Genomic DNA, 21,964 nt, shown 5'->3' with positions numbered 1-21,964 from the left:
ATTAACATCTGTTACTTTATTTTGCTTGAATCAGAAAATGCCCTCAGTTATCCGACTGGCTTTCTTTTTTAAAAAAAACATTTTTTATTTCAACAATATGTTAAGCCTCATTTTTAAAGTCATTTTTATGCACATGTTCTCTTGAATAGGCATTCAAGGTGACTGCTTGATTAAGTGCCTTCTGTTGCTACAATCATAGTAAATCCACAAGGTTTTGCTCATGCCAAGAATTTACGGATATTTCAGCGCACTATGCCAATATGTCACCTCATAGAAATGTATGTCATTTCCATGGTTATGGCCAGACAATCTGTATTATGTAGGCTAAGTCAAAAGGCTTAAAGCAGCATAATGGATGGGTTTACTGCTCTAAAACAAACTTTCCAAGTCCCCCTTGTCCTTATGTGTATGTGCTCTGTGTTTGTGCTATGCCGGGTTTTCCCTGCTTAATGAAAAAGTCCCGTTAGTACTGCAAACTCTTCAAGTCGGCAGTAATTATCTTTTCAAAGTATATTGTGGATGACTTCTAGAAAAAAACCAAACAGTTTAAGTGCATAAGCTCTGATTTTAAGGACTCCCATCTGGAGATGTGTCTGTAACAGTAGCAGTTTGAAAGCTTTCCAGGAGTTTTCCTATGGGATCCACCTGCGTCACCGTCAGTAAGCTCCATTTCCACCAAATGCTCACTGTTCATTTCCTTATAGGGGGAGCTTCTCCAGTCGATATCTTTAATTGCTCCTGGGTTGTATCAATACCTTCCGGTTTTGCTGCTCCATCACGAGCCACTGGGAACGGGTTGCCCGGGAAACGGCCGCATGGCAACAGGATCAGAGCCTGGGGGTTGTCTGCTTCTAGGTCTGCTCCCATTTTACATCGCATTTCCTCACTAGATGGTGTGCAAGCCACTGGAGAGTACACTTCCCCGCACAGTGAGCTCTACATCCATCCAAACAAACCTGGGAAACTATACAGCGGATCGTTTATTCGCGGGGCTCCGCAAAAGTGTGGAAATAAAACGTCGTTCGCGTTAAGGTTCTCCGTTTTTTTTTCTTTTGAAGCTAGCCCAGTTCGCTTTTCTTTTCTTTCTCAACAACAAGAAGACTTGGGAAAAGCGACAACAAAAACACAGCTGTGATGGACATAATGACTGCGGTGCAGGATGCTTGTGTCTCTGGTCAGTGGCTTACTGCGATAATTCTCAGCCTGTGCTGCTTTCTGCCGTCCTGCTTGCCCGCTGGACAAACTGTGGACTATTCCTCGGTTGAAAGTGTGGTCAGCAGACAAGGCGACACGGCACTACTGAGGTAAAGCGAGATAACACAACTTCACTTTCTCCTTTGCGAGTTCTGAGGAGCTAAAAGACAAAAAGACAAACAAACGCAACCCTTAACGAACATGTTTGCTAACTACTTCTGGAGATTGGAGGGAGGGGGGGTCTGTCATTGAGCGCCTGCGATGCTCACACAATAGGTCCTTTTCCCTCCATCCCGTCCTTGTTTTCGTCCGGCTAGTGCAGCCACCGCTACGGAGCTCGGCTGCTTACTAACAAACTTCTCCAAGATACTTTCCCTCTGTGCTAACTGAGCACAAGTCTTATTAGTTGTTGGCGTGTGATTTCACAGCTGCCCGTATGCGGGAGCACATCGCGTGAAGTTAGCCTACCGCTGCCTTTCGCTTATGTAATTTGCTTACATTGTGTCCGCCGATTTCCACCGTCTCTCAAACGCCATACGTGTAGAAAAGCAACTTAATCTACGAGCGATGGGTCCGGCGTGCTTATTCTCAACGCTTTTGGGCAGATTTTGCTGAATGTGCAGTGTGATGTCGCAGTTGCAAAAACCAGCCTGACGAGTGTACGCGAGTGTGTTCGTGTGTGGTCGCTGTTGATCTGAATGGAGTTATGGCAAATGATGCGCTAACTCCTCCACCCCTCCCTTCGTCACCCTGCCTCCATCACGTAGGCTACGGTGCCAGCTACGGTGCCAGCTGCACAGGTAGCTGACCATTAAATTAATTTCATGGGTGTGGTTTGGGTCCATTTCTCTCGGAAGCTTGCAACTTGAAACGTTGTCAAGCTATTAAAAAAGAGGAAAAAAAACAGCCTTCAGTTTAAACAGGCTACTAATGGTGCTGTAATAAATGCCACATGATGCACAAGTTTTACTACAAAACTGCAGATTTTTGTGTAACTGTATATTTGCAGTCTGTTTCATAATAACATGAAATAGAAAAAATATTCAAACTCTTGCAGAGCACAGTTTTTTTTTTAAAGCAAACTCTTTGGAGGGCTGAGATAATATCTTGTTCTACCAATATTAAATATCCGCTTTGATGGCTCTGAGGAAAGGCTGATGGGGGGGCGGGCCGGCTCCATTTCAATATGAATTCTGTGGATGTTGACTAAGGAATGCTGGGTGTGGACCTGAATACAGAGCAGCTAAATGTCTAAAGTTCCCACTCAGCTTGGCTTTTAGTCATGTTGTTGAAAAGCTGACTCCCCCCCCTCCCACCCTGTGACACAAGGTCATTCTCTGCTAAAATACAGAGATGAGTTATTATGAGGAGGGTCAAAATGTACTGGTGCTCATCACAGGAATCACCTTGGGAACAAGGGGTACTCACTATTTTTGTCACCGTTTGCCTCCGTGCCCAAGGGCCGTCCCCATCAAAAAGACTTACACCCCTGAATGTCTCTTGAGTGAGGATGTCTAATTCCCTGGTATCAGTCTGGGTTGGCTGTGATCAGTGGCAGAAGCTTTGCCTGGATCCTGATGGTTTATTGGACCAGAGATTATCCCTGTGCTATTAATCAGCTCAATAGACAAGTTGCCTCCCACTCCCTGAATAAGTCACCACTCATTTTCAACAAGCAAGCCTCAGTAAAGTGGATCTATAGAGAGAATTTTGGAGATACTTCCATAGCTGGTTTATTAATGGCTTATACAGGACTCTGAGTAACCACTGATTGGCATTTTTCATTTATTTTAATACTGCCACTGTGACTCTATTGACTCAATACAAATATTAAACATTTTAACTGAAGCGCAAAATGTCACAGAAGTGATGCGGAATACTTTGTTTCCTCCATTTTTCCAAACTACAAGGGTCTATGGTGGATTTCCCCATGTTCTTTTATTGGCCTTGAGAGCCAGGCATCAAAGCATGAGCTGTCTCTTACAGGGACTCAGTGCTGAAAGCACTGCTTGTTTGTTGAGTTTCTTCATTGTCAAGACCCCTGACTAATAGTGGGGACAATTTTCCTTTGCCCCAGAGCGAATTGCTGGCAAAAAAAAAATGCATGCATCCTCAAATACCAGCAAACCCAGAAGCACGCAATTAGTCACTGCCTCGGGATTATGAAGTGGCTCCCGAGAGGTGCGTCTTCTGTCATATGTTAATTTCCCCTCACCTCTTCAATTCTTAGTGCTGGATTTCTACTGCCCTCATTCATGTTGGACATTGGGTCCAGAGCAATTAAGTGATTTGAGCTTCCTGAAGATGAGGAATGGTCCACATGTGTATCATCACCCTTTTAATTTTTGTCTGATTGCCTAAAAGCTTAGCCATATCCAGCCTTTAATGAATTGTCTCCTGGATTTGAGTTGTGGTGCTGCTTCAAAGTCTTGCGTGCCTGCATTTGAGTCAGGCACATTTTTCACATGCTGCAAATCATAAGAGACACATTGTTTAAAGTAGCTACAAATCCATTTCGTTTCCCACCCTTTTAAAGGTTTCGTGTTGTTTGGATTCACTTGAATAAATCCCAGTAAATGACATATTTGGCTATGAATTTGAGGGAGACAGCTGGATGAAAAGACAGTTCCCTGTGCTGTCAGGAAACACACTGTATCGGTGGCAGCCTCTTCCACATGGATAAGCAGCTGTAATCAACAGCAAAGCGCTCGTGTCTATAAATGTAGTCCAGGCAGACTGAAATCTTAAGAACAGGCCGCTGCCATATGGTTACGGTTTGAAGTACAGTTCTTAAATCGTTTTATCTTTTACCCTGTGCCTCTCTATTTCATCTCAATGAAATGTGCATGATATGAAGAGAAATAGACAAAAGACACGCAGATCAGCAATGAAAAAATGTTTTTCTATAAAAGCAGATTTTTGTTATTTATCACGACAGTCGGCCCTCAGCTACAAAATAAGGTCTGTCGACCAGCCTTGCAGTCTCTGTAATGGTACAAAATTGACCTGTCACTGGCTTCAAAGTCGGGTATTCGTATAAATCTAAAATCATTGCCTCCATGTCAACAGGCTAGTTGATGAAAATCTTTTCTGGCTCTACATGATTGTACTGAAGCAGTTTTTTTTAACATCATCCAGGACAGAAATGGTGCCATGCATCATTTTTCTCAACTATGTCATTATTACGGCTCTGAAAGGTCTTGACATTTACTTTGAGCACTTGAGCCAGAGACAACATGTAGTTTAAATGGTTTGGTGTTTCCGGCGACACGATGATAAGACAGAACAGAATAATAATAGTTGAGACTTCACAGAGCATAATTTTAAAAAGAAGGAATAGCTGATGATCTGCTTAACGCACAGCCATAACCATGGGTGAGAAGCACCTCTTTCTGCATTTCAGCAGCTTTTTAATTAGACCACAGCAAGTTCAGTTAAAAAGTAAAAGCGAGGCTACTTCATTTCCAACAGCTTGGTTGGAGATGTAGTAAACACTGGGCTCGCTGAACACATCAGTTAACTGCCAGATATCAGCAGTTTCATGCACTCATTTGGGGGAAAACCTGGTTTACCTCTCATGACACATCTGGAGGCACACCTGAGTCTGTCACTGTTAATTAAATGCCCAAATCCTCTCGTCTGCTTGCTGCATGTTTAATGCAGCCTGTGTTGCTGTCAGCACAATGCTGCTTTTCTTCAGAGTCTCCTAATCTCGGGGATCAAGTGTTTGGATTGTCAGTTGACCTAATTTTTTGGCCAATGAATAGCCACCATCATGATACAAAACCATCTGCATGTGGGAAGGACCAGTTGTTAAGCAGGGGTGGTACCAAATGAAGCCATCCCTACAGACGAAGACAACGTTATTAACCTCCAATTAGATTTAAAGTTTTTGTCAAAATTTTCTCAACTGTTTTTTTTAACAGAGCACGGGATTTTTCAAACGTACATAACATAATTATTTCTATTTTCACACAAGCAGAATTAGTATTAACAACATTAACAACTGTTGTTCAATGATGTGCTTTAACTTTGTAATGCCCAAAGTTTGGAAGACAACCCTGAGTTTTTACTTTTACAATTTACACACATATATATAGTATAAACACTTCAGTAGCAGTTTGCGCCTCACTTGAGAAAATATGCCACAAATAAACAAAACCAGTTTAGACTTGAGAAAAAGAATTACTGATGCTCACAAGGCAGGAAATGGATTTACAAAGTTGTCACAGCGTTCCAAGTGTCAAGAACTGGAGTGAAAAGTGTCATCAAGAAATTCAAAGATAGCCATACAGTACAGAACAGGCCTGGCAGAGGTAGGAATAGAAAGATTTTAAAATCTGTGTAGGAGATGTGTCTTAAGACCCCAGAACTAGGGATGGGTATCGTTTAGGTTTTATCCGATACCGGTGCCAAACCGGTACTTTTGAAACGTGCCGGTGCTTAAACGGTGCTCAAACCGGTGCTTAAAGAATGGAGAACACAAAATTGGTCCAAAAACCTCTCATGTCCAGCTGTTTTTTTGTAAAAAGATAACAATGTTAGCCTTTTCTGCAGCTATAGGGCATATATGGTATCACTCTTGGCTGGAAGCAGCTTAATCAATGGAAAAAACACAAACTTTGTCCAAAAACCTCTCATGTTTAACTGTTTTCCACTTTTTCTTTGGTCATTTTAGCCTTTTTGTCCAGGGTGAAGGGAGTATCTGCCATCAAACAAGAAGACAGCCGCATGTAGCTATGATGATGTTTGCTAGTTCACCTTACATGCATTAATGTAATAACGTGGTTAGCCTACTCAACGTAAATTACACACGAACAACATTAAGCTACTCACGCAGAGAAGAACGGCTGCTGCTGCATCATCATCCTCATCATTTCTGCTACACTGGCAGGGCTAGGGGCCAGGACTCTCCTCTTCGGGTTTTTGGGGGATGTTGCTAACTCCAGGTCAATAACAGGCACCACACCCGCAGTAGATGTGCTCGGCGTGAGGTCTTGCAGCAAGCTATCAAATACGGCGCATTTCTCGGCTTTTAAAAAAAACACTATACGTCGCCAGGTGTTTCATCGGATTTGAGGTGTTACCTCCTTTGACAGTATCACAGTATCAGCTTAAAGCACTTGTTGCAGCTGCTGAGTTTGCATCTTTTGCTGTGAAGTACAGCCAGACTTTTGACCACTTCGCTTTGGGCATTTTTAATCTGTAGCTCTGCTCTAAAAGAACGTACGTACCTGGACCCGCCTACTATCCTCGGAAACGTAAAATGATTGGCTAGAATCTAAAGTGTATCACAGCTCAGGAAAATAAAGCACCGAAATGTGCGCTGCTTTTCGGTCTGGTTACTACCGTTTATGTCAGAACCGGTACCCATCCCTACCCAGAACAACTACCAAGACACTAGAGAAGTACAATCACTAGAGGCCTGCACAAGACTGGACTACAAGGTTGCAGACCAAGAAGAAACTTGACTTCTGCAGTGTACTAGGGACAACCTGGAGAAAAACACGTCCGTTTGTCAGATGAGACAAAACTGGCCACAGACTCAAACATATGTTGTTCCTGGTCAAGAACTACCTCCAGCAGAATAAAGTCTTTACGTCCAGACTTGATTCCCACTGAAAATTTGTAGGGTGAACTGAAGACCAAAGTCCATGCCAGAAGACCATCATATCTAGAGGAGCTTGAGTGATTTGCCCAAGAAAAATAGGCTGCGTTTGACCAGGAGACGTGTGTGAGACTTGCTGAAAGCTACAGCAAATGACTGAAGGCTGTTACCCAGAGAAAAGATACACAATTTACTATTAGCATAAGGGTGGCTAATAATTTTACCCTGGTAGTGTTAGGCTTTTTTGTGTGTTTAAAGTAAAATAATGCAAACAAGCAAAAAAGAGTTTGATGTTTGGAAAAGCTAGGTTACAAAGTCCTCGCTCTGTTTAACAGCAAATTTGTATAGGATGCGATAATAATAATTAAGTACTGATCTGTAAATACAAAACAGGAAAACCACAGGAAATATGATTTTCACGATTGTACAGAAATACATCTGTTAAATATGTTAAATATGGACCTCTGTGCAGGTTGTGGACCAGTTGTGCTTACCTGTGTAGTCAACCCCCAAAGGTCCATTTTGAGCCATGAAAACCCCCATAAACACACATTATTAAGGCTTGGAGGCTCGCTGTCTTATGTCAGAAAGCAGGCGTATTGCTAACATTTAGGTGTATCTCCCGTTGCCCAAGGGAGGCTGGCTTTACTAAAGTATTCATCATCACTCTGGCATCCATTTGTAACAGATGTGTTCGAGTGCAGATGGAAACCAGCCGACAAGGTGACACGCTAGAGCAGTTGTTAAGAAAGCTTTCCTAGCAGCTGCCTCCTTTAAGACCTCCAGTTAACCTCATCCAAAGCAGCCACTCGAAACTCAGAGTCTGTTATGTCTTGTTTTAAACAGTCACTCAGCCCATTGCCAGAAGGACTTGTTCAAGATGAAAAGTCCTGAAGCATCCATGGAAATAAATGTTGTCTAGAACAACGTTTTCTAATGTCAATGATTGTCATAGCAAACAGTTCTGAGACTAATTTGCTTATTATGTGCACATTTTTTGTTGTTGAGCAATACCAGTTGATATTTAAGAAGTTTATTCATGAGATATACAAAGCGCTTTTTGAAGTTTACAGCTTGACCGAGGTTAGCTAGTCAGACGTTTGACATGATGCTCCCTCATTTCTTTATAACATATATAGAGAAAATCCAGTTTAATGCTGGATGGTAGGAAAAACTCTTACTTTTGGCTTCCTGCTGAACACATTCCAGGATGCCAGAGCTTTTTCCATGGCGTGATTTGTAACTTCATGCTGCAACTATGCACTGGGGCTAAAATGCATTGAATAAACCAAATTTATACACTATAAACAATTTCTAAATGGATTACATTTGCGCCTATCATTTGTCAGGCAAGTCAATCCATTGTACTTCATAAAAATTAAGCATTTCTATTTCTAATATATTTCAATTAGCACTAAAGAGATTGAGTGCCCCAGTGAATTAAAGTCTAAATGGAAATGCTTTTTCAAGGTAAATCCTTTGAGGGAAATAGATGCTATGCTAGGTTTTAAAGCATCTTTCTAATACTCGTATAATCACTACAATTATATGGGATAGGGAAAATGATTTGGGGTGGAAAAATTGAGCTTTTACCCATTCCAAGCTCAGAGCATCCACATAATTGCAATAATTCTACAGAAAATCTCAGAGGAGCATTTTTGTGATGTGAGAAAGCTATAAGACTGAAAATTAAACTTGACAGACAGAGTGGAGAAGCAATAACAGGTTATCTTTTGGGCAATTTTAAGAAGAAGTTACATGAAACTGAGTTTTCCTGAAGTGCATGCCAAGGGTGCTGACTTTTTCCCCTCAGTGGCTGAGGTTGTGTGAACATAAGTTGGCATGAAATATTTTTTAATTTGGTGTGGTGCTTACAGTGCGTTACTGTAAAAGTCTTCATCCATTCGCTTCCGCTTATCCTTTTCAGGGTCGCGGGGGGTGCTGGAGCCTAACCCAGCTGTCATAGGGCGAGAGGCGGGGTACACACTGGACAGGTCGCCAGTCTGTCGCAGGGCTAACACACAGGGACAGACAACCATTCGCACTCACATTCATTCGCACATTCACACCTAGTGACAATTTGGATTTTTCCAATTAACCTATCCCCACAAGCTGCATGTCTTTGGACGGTGGGAGGAAGCCGGAGTACCCGGAGGGAACCCACGCAAACACGGCGAGAACATGCAAACTCCACACAGAAAGACCCCAGCCTGATGGTGGAATTGAACTCAGGACCTTCTTGCGGCAATAGTGCTAACCACCGTGCCACCGTGCTGCCGTAAAAGTCTTCAGCTACCCTTAATTTCTTTGTTTTTTATTAGGAAAGTGATTTATGTGCAAATAGAAATGGAAAGTTTGCCCAATTCTAACAAGTTTGGAGGTCAATATTTGATATGACCGCATTTATTCTTTAACATAGTCTGAACTCTCATAGAGAAGTTTTCTTGTCTTTTCTTTAAGTAGTCAGGAATAGGTCTCCGGGTTTCTTGAATGATATCCAAAGCTCTTCTTTTGTTCTGTTCTCTGTCAAGATGATCCCACACTGCTTCAATAATGTTGAGGTCTGGACTGTGAATTGACCAATCCATGACTGACAGTGTATTTTGGGACCATTATCACGCTGGGAAATGAAGCCCGTCTCAATCAGACACTTTCTAAATGGTGTTGCATGGTGGCTAAAAATCTGACTGTATTGATAATACCTACAATTTTGACGTGGTCCCCAACAACGTGCAGCCCCAAACCATAACAGAGCCTCCATCTCTAGACACTGTTGTACCTCTCTCCCAACCTCCTCCGTAAACATTAGGAATGATTTGAACCAAAAACTTTACATTTGTATTCATCACTCCTTAAGAGCTATTGATTTTCAATCCAGTTCTTGTGTAATTTGGCATACCTTAGCCTTTGATTTCTGTTTCTTCTGGTTCGCTAGGGCCTGATTAATTTTTCAGGTCCTGTTTTGAGATCTTCTGCTTTTTTTACTGTATGTGTAATAAAGATTGATACATGAATAAACTTGAGATGCCATTTGTTTTAAATACTAAAAGACACGGATCTCATGAAAAAAGTTTCAGCTCAATCAACTCTCCAAATATTGATACCTATATTGATGCGTTTTTATATTCCTCATAATTCTTTGATTGGCTGCATTTGCTTTTAGAGGATGAGTTCATCTTCATCTAGAACCTTCAGCATTCATTCTTACAGTATCATCAAGATTTTGAGCATGATTGTGAATATTTCAAACTAAGTGCTGGGTGTTTTTACAGGCCGCTTGCACATATGTTCAGTGTGTTCACTGATTTCCAGTAGCCTGTATCAAAAATCCTGCTATTTTTGTGCATGTTTTTATAGATACATAATATTTTTGTTTGTGTACAAGATTAAGCTACTCCCATCTGACAGCTATTGCAGAGTAGATTTGTTTTTCCCAGCTCTTTGTTGAATACTGTGCAGCCTTTTCTGCTCTAAATCATATGCCAACACTTCCCAGCCTTTCATCACAGGGAGGAACGATTCCTCAGAGCCCCTTCAATTAAAATCCTTAATCAATCAGTTAGCATCTCCTTGTGTTTCATGATAATTAGTTGTGCTTCTCTGACAACATTGCGTAATCTCATCTGTGCCTCCTCAGTTGAACTGTATACCAGCAAGTCTTGGTATGCCTCTCATGACAGCAGGTTATCGTCAAAACTCGCTGACATCAGGGTTTGAAGCCTGAGTGAAGCACTGGAAAAAGAGTGCATTTGTATGGAAGGTGCACTTGGCTTCTGGTCTTTCCTGAATGGAAATCTCTGCAGCGTTGTGGCCTGTGTCAGAAGGTGAACCCGTGACCTCTTTGAGCTAAATTTATCTTACTAAGGCATTCTGCCTCTGCTGTTTTAAACTTATTTATAACGAACAGTAAATGTGAATCACCACCGTGAGAGGACTCTCCCATAGGATAATGTAGTTGATGACATGAGGCAGGTAAACATTAGTTAGGTCCTCAGGGAAAGATAAATCAGAAGTGTTGACACATGGATATGTCAGTAGTGTTGCTGAGTGAATTAACACAGTCCAGTGGGATTTCAGCGTCTTGTAGAGGGCATCTTGTTGTCCTTTAATGAGCATTTGGCGTTGTTGTATCTTGGATTTACACATCACTATCAAATGGAGCATGAATTTTCTTTCTAGTGAACTGTGATTTCAGAAATTGTAAGGATGGCTTGCAGCTTTTCTGCAGTAGGTTGAACATGTTAGGTGTGACCTCAGATCACCTTTCAATTAATCCCTGTGCAGCAGAGCATCGCTGTAAATTGAGCTTTTAGAACGGGTGCGGTATTTAGGTTGGATTACTTTAGGATTACTTTTGGCATGACGTAGTTGCTTCAACTCTATAAATATCAGCATATCTAATAGGGGTGGGGAAAAAATCGATACTGTGTAGTATCGTGATATTTTGTTTGCTAATAATGTATCGAATAATGTATCGATACAGGAGAAATCGATATTTTGTTACAAAAAATTTTTTTGTGGACTGGAACATTCTCTGACTTCAGAGCATGTTGATCCTTTTTCTGAGCAAGAATCCTGACATTCCTTCACTGTCCAAATGTGTTTAATAAACATGACAGTTTACTTATTTTAATTTAAGACATGTTTTATTTTAATCAAGTTTAAAACTTTTTTATTTAATGTAAAATTATATTTTGTTTTAATTTACTTTCAAATTCTTCAGTTGCTGAAGGGGCTGCATAGTTTTCATAAACTGCATAGTTCAGAATAGCTATAATTGTACCAGATGGTTGCGTTCAGTTAAGTTGGACTAGACTGTAATACAAACCGTTCAGTTTGTCAACAATAAAACTGAAATGAGAGAAAGACTGAGTGTGAGACTTTGATATTAGATCAAATGAATATTGATAAAGTTTACCTTTATGTACAGAATCTGAATATCGCAAAATATTTTAAAAAATTGCTATAATATCGTATCGTGTGTTAAGTATTGTGATAATATCGTATCGTGGGATGTGTGGTGATTCCCACCTCTAATATCTAATGAGTCACATATACTGTATTTGACGACTCAAACAAATTGCATTTGTTTTCAACGATCATCAAATGATGAGTGAGAAGAAAAAAAAGTGATTTCCTTTGCTCGACTGCTTTTTGATGGAGTGGAAAAGGGGGTCAGGGGATTACCATATTCCTATCTGGTCGTCTCTCCCCTCAACTAAAAATAGTATTTCTGGAAGTGAGAAGTGTCTGATGTGTGAGAGGAATATAAAGACTCGCGGGACAAGTTTATTTATGAAAAAGGACATTGCTATGCAAAAGAGACTTGCACTAAGACCTCAGTCACAAAGTCTTCGAGACTGGTCGGCAGCCGTCTTGCAATTCGGTTACTAGGAAAAATGTATATTCCCCAACAAATCCTTGTGATTGCTTTGATCACCACCAGATTGCGTGAAAGACGCTGACTTATCTGCAGACACTCACCGTTTACTCTCTGAACTTTAAATACAGATTCACATCTTCACTAGAGAGCAGTTTGTGAGTGTTTGCAGACAAGGTGTTGTCTTCTACGCAATCTACTGACAACCACCACAACCTGGTTTTTGGTGCACCATTAGAGACATGAGACATTAGACATGTCACAGTGACTGCCAGCAACCTAATGCAGACAAATACAGGCCCATATAACCGAGGCCTAAGATGGGATAACAAAAAAAGACAACAACATTTACATAGTGCATTTCATTACATGTAAACTTAAAGTGCTTAACAAAAAAGACAAAAACATACAAACCTTGCCTTAAGGCAATGAAACTAGTACATGTAAATCGCTTTTTGTTTCATATTCATTCTTTGGTTTTGCCCCCTGGAGGCATAGGTTGGATGAATCTTGGGAAAAACCAAAAAGTATTGACAGTGATCTCTATTTTAGCACTTCTGTTATCTAAATGTTACGTTCACAATGGCTGGCCTTTCACAATTGGTTAGAAAAAGCCCGGCAGCTAAAAGAGGTATGTATTGTCATAATTCATTTGGTTCTATGTTGGCATGGCTAAAGAATTTTAATTGGACTTGTTCTGAGAAGGTTATGGTTTTTGTGCTTTTCTCGCTCTCGCTCTCTTTTTGTCATCTGCATAATGAGTGTGTGGATTTCAGGCTGCTGTAAATGTTTGTTGGAGCCGAGTAATTGGAGAGCCTGCATTAGTAATTATTAGTAAATGGAGAAAGAAGCAGTGGAGCAAATCAATATCACTGAGAATTGTGCTACCTATTGTTTCCAGAGGGGTCAGGAGTTAAGGTAACAGAAGTGTCATACTGAGAATAATAAAAACCATTTGTAAGACTGGTTCATTAAAATTGTCCAGACTTTAGGCACTATGAACGTAAGCCTAATATTCTCTACAATGCCACTGTACTGATGACATATTGAGGCGTATTTTGCTGCAAAGCTTTAATTTTATGCTTGATAAAAGGCAACCGTGACAAATGCCCCCTTTGGTTACTAATTGTAGATTCACGACAGTTTATTAACTCTTTGCTGTTTTACACAGATGGTAGAAATCGTTTCCTACTGTAGAGTAATCCAATTAAAGCGAAAAAAATTGGATGTTGCTCAAGTGGAATTTATAACATTCCCACTAGCCCTTGACTTATTATGGGAACACAGCACGCTGCCGTGATGAGTGAAACGGTTAGCGCTGGTTTATTGAAAAAGCCCCCTGACCTACATAGTTTTAATAATATGTGATCAGAATCTAGTGTGACGAGCCGTTATAGAAGGCGTTTTTAGTCTCGGTTATGCATGTTCAAGTCTGGTATACGTACGTTGCTTTTAAACTAAGTATGGAGATGATATTAAATAGTTGTCAAGCTTCGCTGTAACCACGCGTTGGCAGCTCCAGTCTGTGTCACTGTAAAATAGCAAATTCATCAATTGATCTATGAGGCTGCCACTCATTAGCGTTCTAATTTTAGACTCGGGAGAGCTTTTCGCTATTCATAGTGGGACTTTGATTTCTCTACACTCCTCTGTCTTTGTATCTTTCTTTAACTCTCTGTGGCTTTTCTCTACTCATATTTGTCTCCTGCTCCTAAATGGCGTTGAAAGGTAAGCAACCAAATGTAGTCGTGATCAGTTACGATCGAGTAATAAACGAGCTGTCTACTGTTGTCAGCGTCACGTTTAGATTGTTCTGTAATTACTGATCGGTGATATTGAGGTTTGCTGTATTCCACGTGATATGCAGCAGTCAGCTCAGTGTGCTCAGTTATTAATTACTTGAGTTGCCAGTTTTCCCCTTTGAGGTAAATCTTGGTGGTTTTCAGACAAGCTCATTACATTTGACCACAACAATCAAGATGCACAAATGAAATAGTATCTTTTCCACTGGGAACAACACACTTGTAATATTTTATTGATATCTGCTGTAGGTGAAAATCCATTCAGTTTACCCAAATGCAGTTTACAGCTGCTATCTGATTGATGCATGGGTGCTTGGGTTACAGAAATAATTGAACAGTTATACTGTTATCTTTATATCACTTGTGCTTTTTGTAATTCTGTCATTTCCTTGGTGAACTGCAGCATATCAGTCATATATATAGTTTAGTGCCTTTTCCTAACAACATAAAGCTCACTTTAAGGCTCACTTAAAGCCATGCTGCTAATTCAGAAGCTTCTGGATCAGGAAAGAAAAGCATTTCTCTCAGGAAACAGTTCAACTATTCCATTTAATGGCATCAAAACTTACATGCAAGTTTTCTAGCAGGGCTTGGAATTAACCTCAAAGGTTCTCTTTAGAGAAGCGAAGCTTTGTTTTTCCTCTGCATTATGCCCCGTTTGTGTTATGAAAAGGAGGATTACAGCTCAGAGCTAATTAGCATCCAGTCCTACTAGCTATGAATGCAATGCTTTTGTAGATAATACAGCATATGTAGCTACCATGCCTCTACCATGTTAGAATGTGAATGCCAATTGTTGGGTTTAACATGCACACTGAATCATCTTACTGTATTTTGTGAGAAACAGCCATATGCAACAATAGAGCTTCCCTGAGGCATGCTATCAGTTTCCAGCTTCAGCACTTCATTCTGCAATCTCTTAAACAACCAGTTGTCTTCCTTGGAAGTGTGTGGGCCATGTCTTTCTGCCGCAAACCTCAATCCAGGCACTGTCTTTGATTTCAACACAATACTCCCGCTGCCTTCTTCTCCGCACTGCTCGAGTGTCACTTTCATTTCAGAATATTCACCCTTGTTTTTGCCATAGCAATAACTAATGGGTAGTCTTTGCGGAGCCTGGAGAGGATAATCCTGTCATCTTTGTTTTCATTGCCACCTCAGGGTCATTCAACAAGTTCAAAAGAAAAAAAAATCTGCAGTGCAGCGTCTGTGAGGTTTGCTCTCGCTGTCATGTTCCATATCTACCATTACAGGCACGGCTACATGTGGAAACAGGTGCTGTGCTGAATGACTATAGCGGCTCACTTAGGGGAATATCCGAGCCAGATGCTTTATTATGTTGTGTTAATGCTGATGCCAGGTTACCACACGCACAAATGTGCAGGGGTGGAAGGTGGTTCTTGAAACTGCAGCATTCCTGAAGATGATGTATCAGTTTCAGAATGCTTTACAGCTTTTGCATTTTATATATGTCAATCACTCCATAAACATCAAATTTTCATTCATCCAAGTCACGGCTTGTCTTGAATGCTTTAGTTGAAGGTGTGGACCTATTTTTTAGTTTCTTATCTGAGACACTTCAGAAAACTGAAGAAGCGTCTTCAAGAACCAAAAAGAAACGTAAAAACCCTGGCCTTTAACTCGAGATCTCGGGACTTTTCATATTTTTCCTGACAAGACAACATGGTCATTCAAATATGACTATGTTTTTTTGTGGCTGCTACTGAGTTTTATGGTTTTAACACACTGGGTATTTCTTTCTTGGGAACAAAAATCACTCACCTTGAAGAAGCAGCAGTGTTTGATTTGATTGTATGAACTGTAGGAGTGGAGCACATTATACATTCTTGTGATGAGGAAATACTTTCAGGTTGTGGATTACAGATCATTGTAAGAAAGAAGCACTAGAATTAGAAGTGTTTACAGTGAAGGGAAACCAAGGCTTCCTTGCTTGTCCCTGCACATGACAAGAATACTTATTCTGAATGAATTAAATTTGAAGGTCTGTGACAAGGTTATGCCAGAACTTGAAGTATTTACTAGACCTGTCCCTCACTAGTCAACAAAATGTTAGTCACTGAGAAGACTCTTTAGCTGTGTATGACCAGAGATCGTAGAAAGTCACTGATATTTGGTCACTTTAGTAGACTACTAGAAAAAAAAGATGGCAATGTGAAGTGTTCAGGTCTTGAAATGAACTTGTCTTAACCTTGAGACAACTAACAATGAGAATGCAGGATGTAGGCGATTGACATATGCCCTTTTAATTAATGCATTAGAGGGCAACGCCAGCAGGTAGAGCATGGAATGTCAGCTAGCCACTAGTTAGTATATGCAACCAGTGTGGCTGCAGCTCTAAGCTCCTGTTGTTTTCTTGTTTATTTGTTAATATTTGGTTGATAGTAAACCTATTCCTAAACTATTATATGGCAGTCTTCTTTTTAATTAGGAGTTGCTTTAATCACTCGCCTCAAAGTTGAGGGTAGTTTAACCTATAGCCCCCTACTTCGAGTCACAAATGGCAATTTTGCCTGTCATAGCTACAAGTTAGCAATTTCCATGATCATTCTATGGTTTCTGTTATACACATTGCTAAACAGCTCTTCTTAATTATGAGCTGAGTTTTGATTGATCACCTGCTTTCAGAGTAAGGGAAATGTATCTCATATTACTTTGATGCACGTTCACAGGCAGGAGACAGGCTTGTAGAAGTTGTTTTTCTTTTTAGAAACTGTGATTTTCATACAACTGTCTCTAAGAAATTTAAGGGAAAAAAAGAAGAAAAAAAGTATCCAGTGAGCTGCAGTTCTCTGGGTGAAATTGCCTTGTTGATTGAAGAGGCAAGAGGAAATGACCAGACTGGTTTCAATAGATAGAAATGCAGGAGCACAAAAAAACAAATTCATTACAACCAAAGTATGTAAAAGAGAATCTGTGAATGCATAACACCTCAGATGTTGAAGCAGATGGGCAAGAGCAGCAGGAAACTGTACTAAGTGCCACTTCTGTCAGTTGAGAACAGGAAACTGAGGCTACATTGAGCACAGGGTCATCAGAATTAGACAGTGGAAGAATAGAAAAATGCTGCCCGGTCTGACGACTCTCATGTCTTTGCTGCAGCTTTCAGACACTACACTCAGAATTCTACAAAGAGCATAAGAACTGGATCAATCCTGCCTTGTGTCAACAATTCAGGCTGCTGGTCATTTCTTTTTTTTTTTTTTTTGCCATGCTTTTAGCCCCTCAGTACCATCGGAGGATCAATAAGCGCCATAATGTCCACGCACCCATGGCGAGAGAATATAAGACCAGATAAGAGTAATTTGGAAAGAGGCGATATGATTGTGTTGTCCACCGAACCAGGCAGCTTTCTGCTCAGAGTAATTGTGTTGACAGGTGCATTGGAATTAGACTGCCAAATGGAATACTTTAGCACAGTAATAGATTTGTCTTGTGAAAGGTTTATTTAAGACACAAACAGGACTCTGATGTTGTTGAGTGTTACATGACTGGGACCTGTCAGTAAGCATTGTACTTCATCTGTTCAAGGAAAGTGGTGAGGTTATGTCTAGGTAATATATAACTAGGAAACGCTTGAATGCTTTTTGCGTGTGTGTATCAATTTAGAAGTATTTATAAGAATACTTCTCAATGCTGCAGACATTTTTAAAAGGCTTTATATCGCTGTAGTTTTCTTAGTTAAAGATCGAGGCATGTCTGCACGATTACTGATCTCTTGCTGTTGCCCTGAGCCCGATGCTTGACACATAATACTGTTTGACAGGATGTGTTTGTCGGCAATTTTGGAACTCATTATTGACGTGCAGCATGAGATTGGGTTTTCCAGCTGCCATGGCAATAGCCAAATAGAGTGAAAGCTTTCCCTGAAATATGAAAAACATTGGGTAACAGTCCCAGCAAACAGCTCTGAGCCACCTAGAAATAGTATCTGTTAGTATGCGAGCATGCATATATGTGTGTGTGTGTGTGTGTGTTTGTGAGCCAAAAATGAATACTGAATGCTGTAACTGACTTGCTTATATGTTGCTGTACACAGGTATGTTTTTTTATGGTGTAGCTGCATTTTTGATGCAGTGAATAAGTTATAAGGAATAGCACAAGGTGGCATTTTACCGTTTCCCATCTGAAAACAAAAGAAGCTTTGCTGCGAGTGAAAGCTTGGTACACTCCTTATTAACACTAGCCAGTATCCCCTGTTCCTCAGATTTCTTTTTTCCATCATCACCTGCAACACAGACGTCTTATATGTCAACTTAAAGGCTGTTTTGCCAGCTAAATGACTCAGACCATTGATGTGTTTTTTAACTCTGCGTTAATAATGGGAAGATACTGTATACAACTGAAATGAATAATTCATGCAGACATTCCTTTGTAGAGATTAATAAGAAGAAGAATTCACACTGTAAACTTAGATAAAGGGGTTTAGAAACAGCTAACGAGCTAGCAACTCTTTGTGAGGCAAAGCAGCTACCTATAAAGTTCTGGGTTTGTCTTCAGAAGTGCCTGCTTAAGCCTAGCTGAGAGCCAACCAGAAAGTGAATTCAAAGGCTTCTGTACACATTATGTGCACCTCGTCTTCGATCGAAATTCCTGTGATTTTCCTCTTGGACGTGACACACTGAAGCCTCTGCTGGTTTACTCTTCCGCTGAGGAAGTGACATGTCCTAATTATACAGTCTGGGGGCCCAGAGACACTTAAACATTAACAATTACGTAGGGATAAAATCAGAACATAAAAGGAGAAGAATAACGAGAGAAAGTAAAGGGCGAGAGAGAAAATGAACCGTAAGAGGCTTTAAAAAAAGATTCTGCTGATAAAGCAGGCGAGAGATTGAGTTTGTGGAGAGCAAAATGACAGTAATAGTTCCTTCTACTTGTTTCAATGTCATAATCAGATTTAGAAGCATATCCTGTATTTTTTTTTTCATTTTACATAATACCCCCTCTGCTCACCAGTTGCACAGATCAGCCATGCCTCAGTGAACAGCAACAATTTCTGAACCCATAAGCTGAACCTTTGTCCTTCATTGAGAACCAGTGAACATCCAGCACACTGTTATTGTCTTTCCAGCCATGTGGTTAGCAAGATTAGTAATTGCCTGGTCCTGCATTACAGAACGCTGTGGATGAATTCATGATCTGAGCATGCCGTGCTGTTTAGCAAACAGTTTAAAAGGACAGCGACCTTCTGTTTGCTCTCCTGTAACCCTGTGAGCCCTAAATGAATTAATGATCGCGAGGTTGTCAGTTTAAACACGGACCTTGAGCGAGGCACTTAATCTAAATTGTTTCACTTAATATCCATCTTCGTAGAGGCTTTGCACACATATCATAGCTCATGCAAGTCGCCCTCGACGAAGTCAGGAGAAACAAACAATGCAAGCCCCAGATAGCAGCTTGGCTTGCAACACAGTCCTGGGGAATATCAGGTTGTTTATGTCTGGATTGTATTGGTTTGTCATTGTTTGGAGCCTCTGTCACAACATATTCCATAAGTACACAGAGGTCATTCTCTGACTCGTACTCCAAAGAGTAAGGAGTGTATCTCTAAGGAAACATGCATGTTCCCATCTTCTGTCAATAGCGTGGCTCCAGGTGGCCTTCTTTCTGTCTGGCACTACACAGTGAACAGGACCAGAGTGTGTTAGTGACATGCAAGGGGGCTGCGAGCGGTGCTTAATCAGAGCAGTATAGCTCACACACTCCTCCTGAGTGGGTGGTTGGCTTAGACCCGGACCCCGCATACAGGGAGAGTAGAGTTTGCAGGGTTTGCCCAATTAGTGCTGAAAAGTGTTGCAGTGTGAGGGTGCGTCAGCAGGGAAGTGTGCACCAGAGGAGGCGTGTCATCAATCATCACTCCAGCTCCAGGCTTGTTCCAACCCTTTTCCCTGTCTGGCAAAGAGAGAAAGAAGGGGAGGAGAACGTGACAGTGGCTGGCCAGTTCCAGGAATGACAACAGACTGCACCACTGAGTGCATTAAAGCCTACGTCTGGATGTCAAATTAGGGAAATGACTTCTTTTTGTTTTTACAGTTTGGCTGATAGCTAACTCTTCTTATTGTACCGTCGGCCACTGATGCCATTTCATTTACTGATTGGCACAGGATATGATACGTACCAAAACTGCAGTCCACTATAAAAGTCCTCAAAATGATAAATGGCTGATTATGCATTGTGTGTGTGGGGTTATTGAGTGACATCACCAAACACTGCCAATACGCAATATCACGCCTCATAACCTGCGACAAACACTTATATATCCTACCCATCAAATATTCAGATTGCCCGCCTTTCTCTCTTGTGTCAGTCATCTACATCCAACTGCTCCTCGTTGGCTTTAACAGTAACATAATGCATGTGACACTGGCTCAAAGATTTGTAATGTTTCCAAAAATGGGTACTTGGCTCTGTACGGAGAGCATAATGATAATGACGGTTCATCATAGTACAAAATGCCTCTCATTTGGGAGTCTTCTCTCTGCTTTGTCACGGTCTTCACAGTGTCGGTACAAGCTAATGAAAGCTTAAATAATCTCTTCTGAATATTTAAGGTGTTTTATCATGTATGAACCTGTGTTTTTTGAAAAAGTCTCCTCATACTCTTAACAGTAAAATTCTTTAAAAGTATTTCTTAGCACAAGTACTTTTTGTTCATTTCATGCTCTCCACTAGAGCGGAAAATGTCCATGAGGAAAATGTTTGAGGTAATCTTTCCTCAGGGAGGTATGCGGGAACACGAAGAGCTGTGATAATGAGAATTAAGAAAAATGATAATACATTTGCGGTTATGGTTTAATTTAACCTTTCAATATCTGTGTGCTCAAAACGGTCATTTCGGCTGTTAAATCAGGTCCAGGTTAGCAAACATGATATGGCCTGTGGCCTACTGGCCGTTTGTGTGAAAGCCATCTTTCATAAAACAATCATCAACATCAGCTGAATAGTGTCTAATTAGGTTTTTGTCCCTTCATCAAGGCAATATTTCATCACTCCCAAATTGTGCTCAGCAGCATTATGTTGATGGTAATATCCATATGGCATTTGTGATGACTCTAGCACCCTCACTGGGAGGGGTGTAAAATGTTATTGCACCAATGGAGATTTCCCTTGATTAAAGAAAAGCATATTACACGACAACATGTATTACAAAGGCTATCCAGGATTTTTACGGCTTAAGGTCAAAGTTCACTGCTGTGTTTGCTCCGCCTGTAAAGTATGAAACTCATTCAGGAGAATATTGCTGTTTTAGACAAAGCGCCTGCAGGAGAGCATAGCTTGGATCTACTGGTAATAAGCTCTGCTTTTAAAAAGCAGTCATGAAAGGCAGCTCTGACCTACATGCTGAAAGGGAGGATTCGCGCTCTCTTGTTAGTGTGTACTGGTGGGGAATTGAGGTCTTTTCTGTCAGGAGGTGATACGTCGAAGCCGCCGACTATTTCTGCAAAGCCCGAGGAAAAAAATAAAAGAGACGGCGATAGGGAGAGGAAGCTCTGTGAGAAGAGGCATGAGAGCGTTTCAGCTCTTGCCTTTTTTTTTTTTGCACACGTGTGATTGCATAATATGTTTGCGGGCCTGTGAAGTGCATTTTTTCATGTGCCAGCATCACACACTTGTGTGTGTATGTGTGAAAAGTGTGTGAGTAAGATAGGGGAGGGGGGTGACCGACGGCCCTGTCTCCCACAACACTGTAGAGCTCCATACATCATTAATCGCTGACAAAAATGAGCGTTCTGCCGTACCCTTTAAGGGCTAAAAGAGCGTACTGCTAGTTCTGTGTCTGTATGTGTGAACGCACACTTTGTACAGGTGAGGATTCACTATCAACTTGAGATTTCTGACCTGTGTGTTTGGTTCAGTGCCACAATGATGGATGACATGGTTATCAGAATCTCGCCTCCAGGATGGGGGTTGTCCTGTCTTGCTGTCAAGGTCAATGGTTGCTAGGCCTATAACAGAGTG

The 21,964-nt window shown here is 40.9% G+C and overlaps 1 protein-coding gene across 2 annotated transcripts in view; it reads left to right on the top strand.

Annotated features, from left to right (window-relative positions):
• The first annotated feature begins 803 nt into the window (after positions 1-803).
• negr1 (neuronal growth regulator 1) overlaps positions 804-21,964 on the top strand; it is a 175,818-nt gene continuing 154,657 nt past the window's right edge. Inside the window, exon 1 of one of the 2 annotated variants that reach the window (XM_006791952.3) lies at positions 804-1,304. In XM_006791952.3, the coding sequence (XP_006792015.1) occupies positions 1,135-1,304 (170 nt within the window). In that variant the 5' untranslated portion in view covers positions 804-1,134. The remainder of the gene's footprint in view (positions 1,305-21,964) is intronic. The other variant, XM_006791953.3, reaches the window with a different exon arrangement.

The sequence above is a fragment of the Neolamprologus brichardi genome, chromosome 15 (genome assembly GCF_056152115.1).
Source record: "Neolamprologus brichardi isolate AB-2024 chromosome 15, ASM5615211v1, whole genome shotgun sequence".
Taxonomy (NCBI): Eukaryota; Metazoa; Chordata; class Actinopteri; order Cichliformes; family Cichlidae; genus Neolamprologus; species Neolamprologus brichardi.
This window is presented reverse-complemented; position numbering and strand designations above follow the sequence as displayed.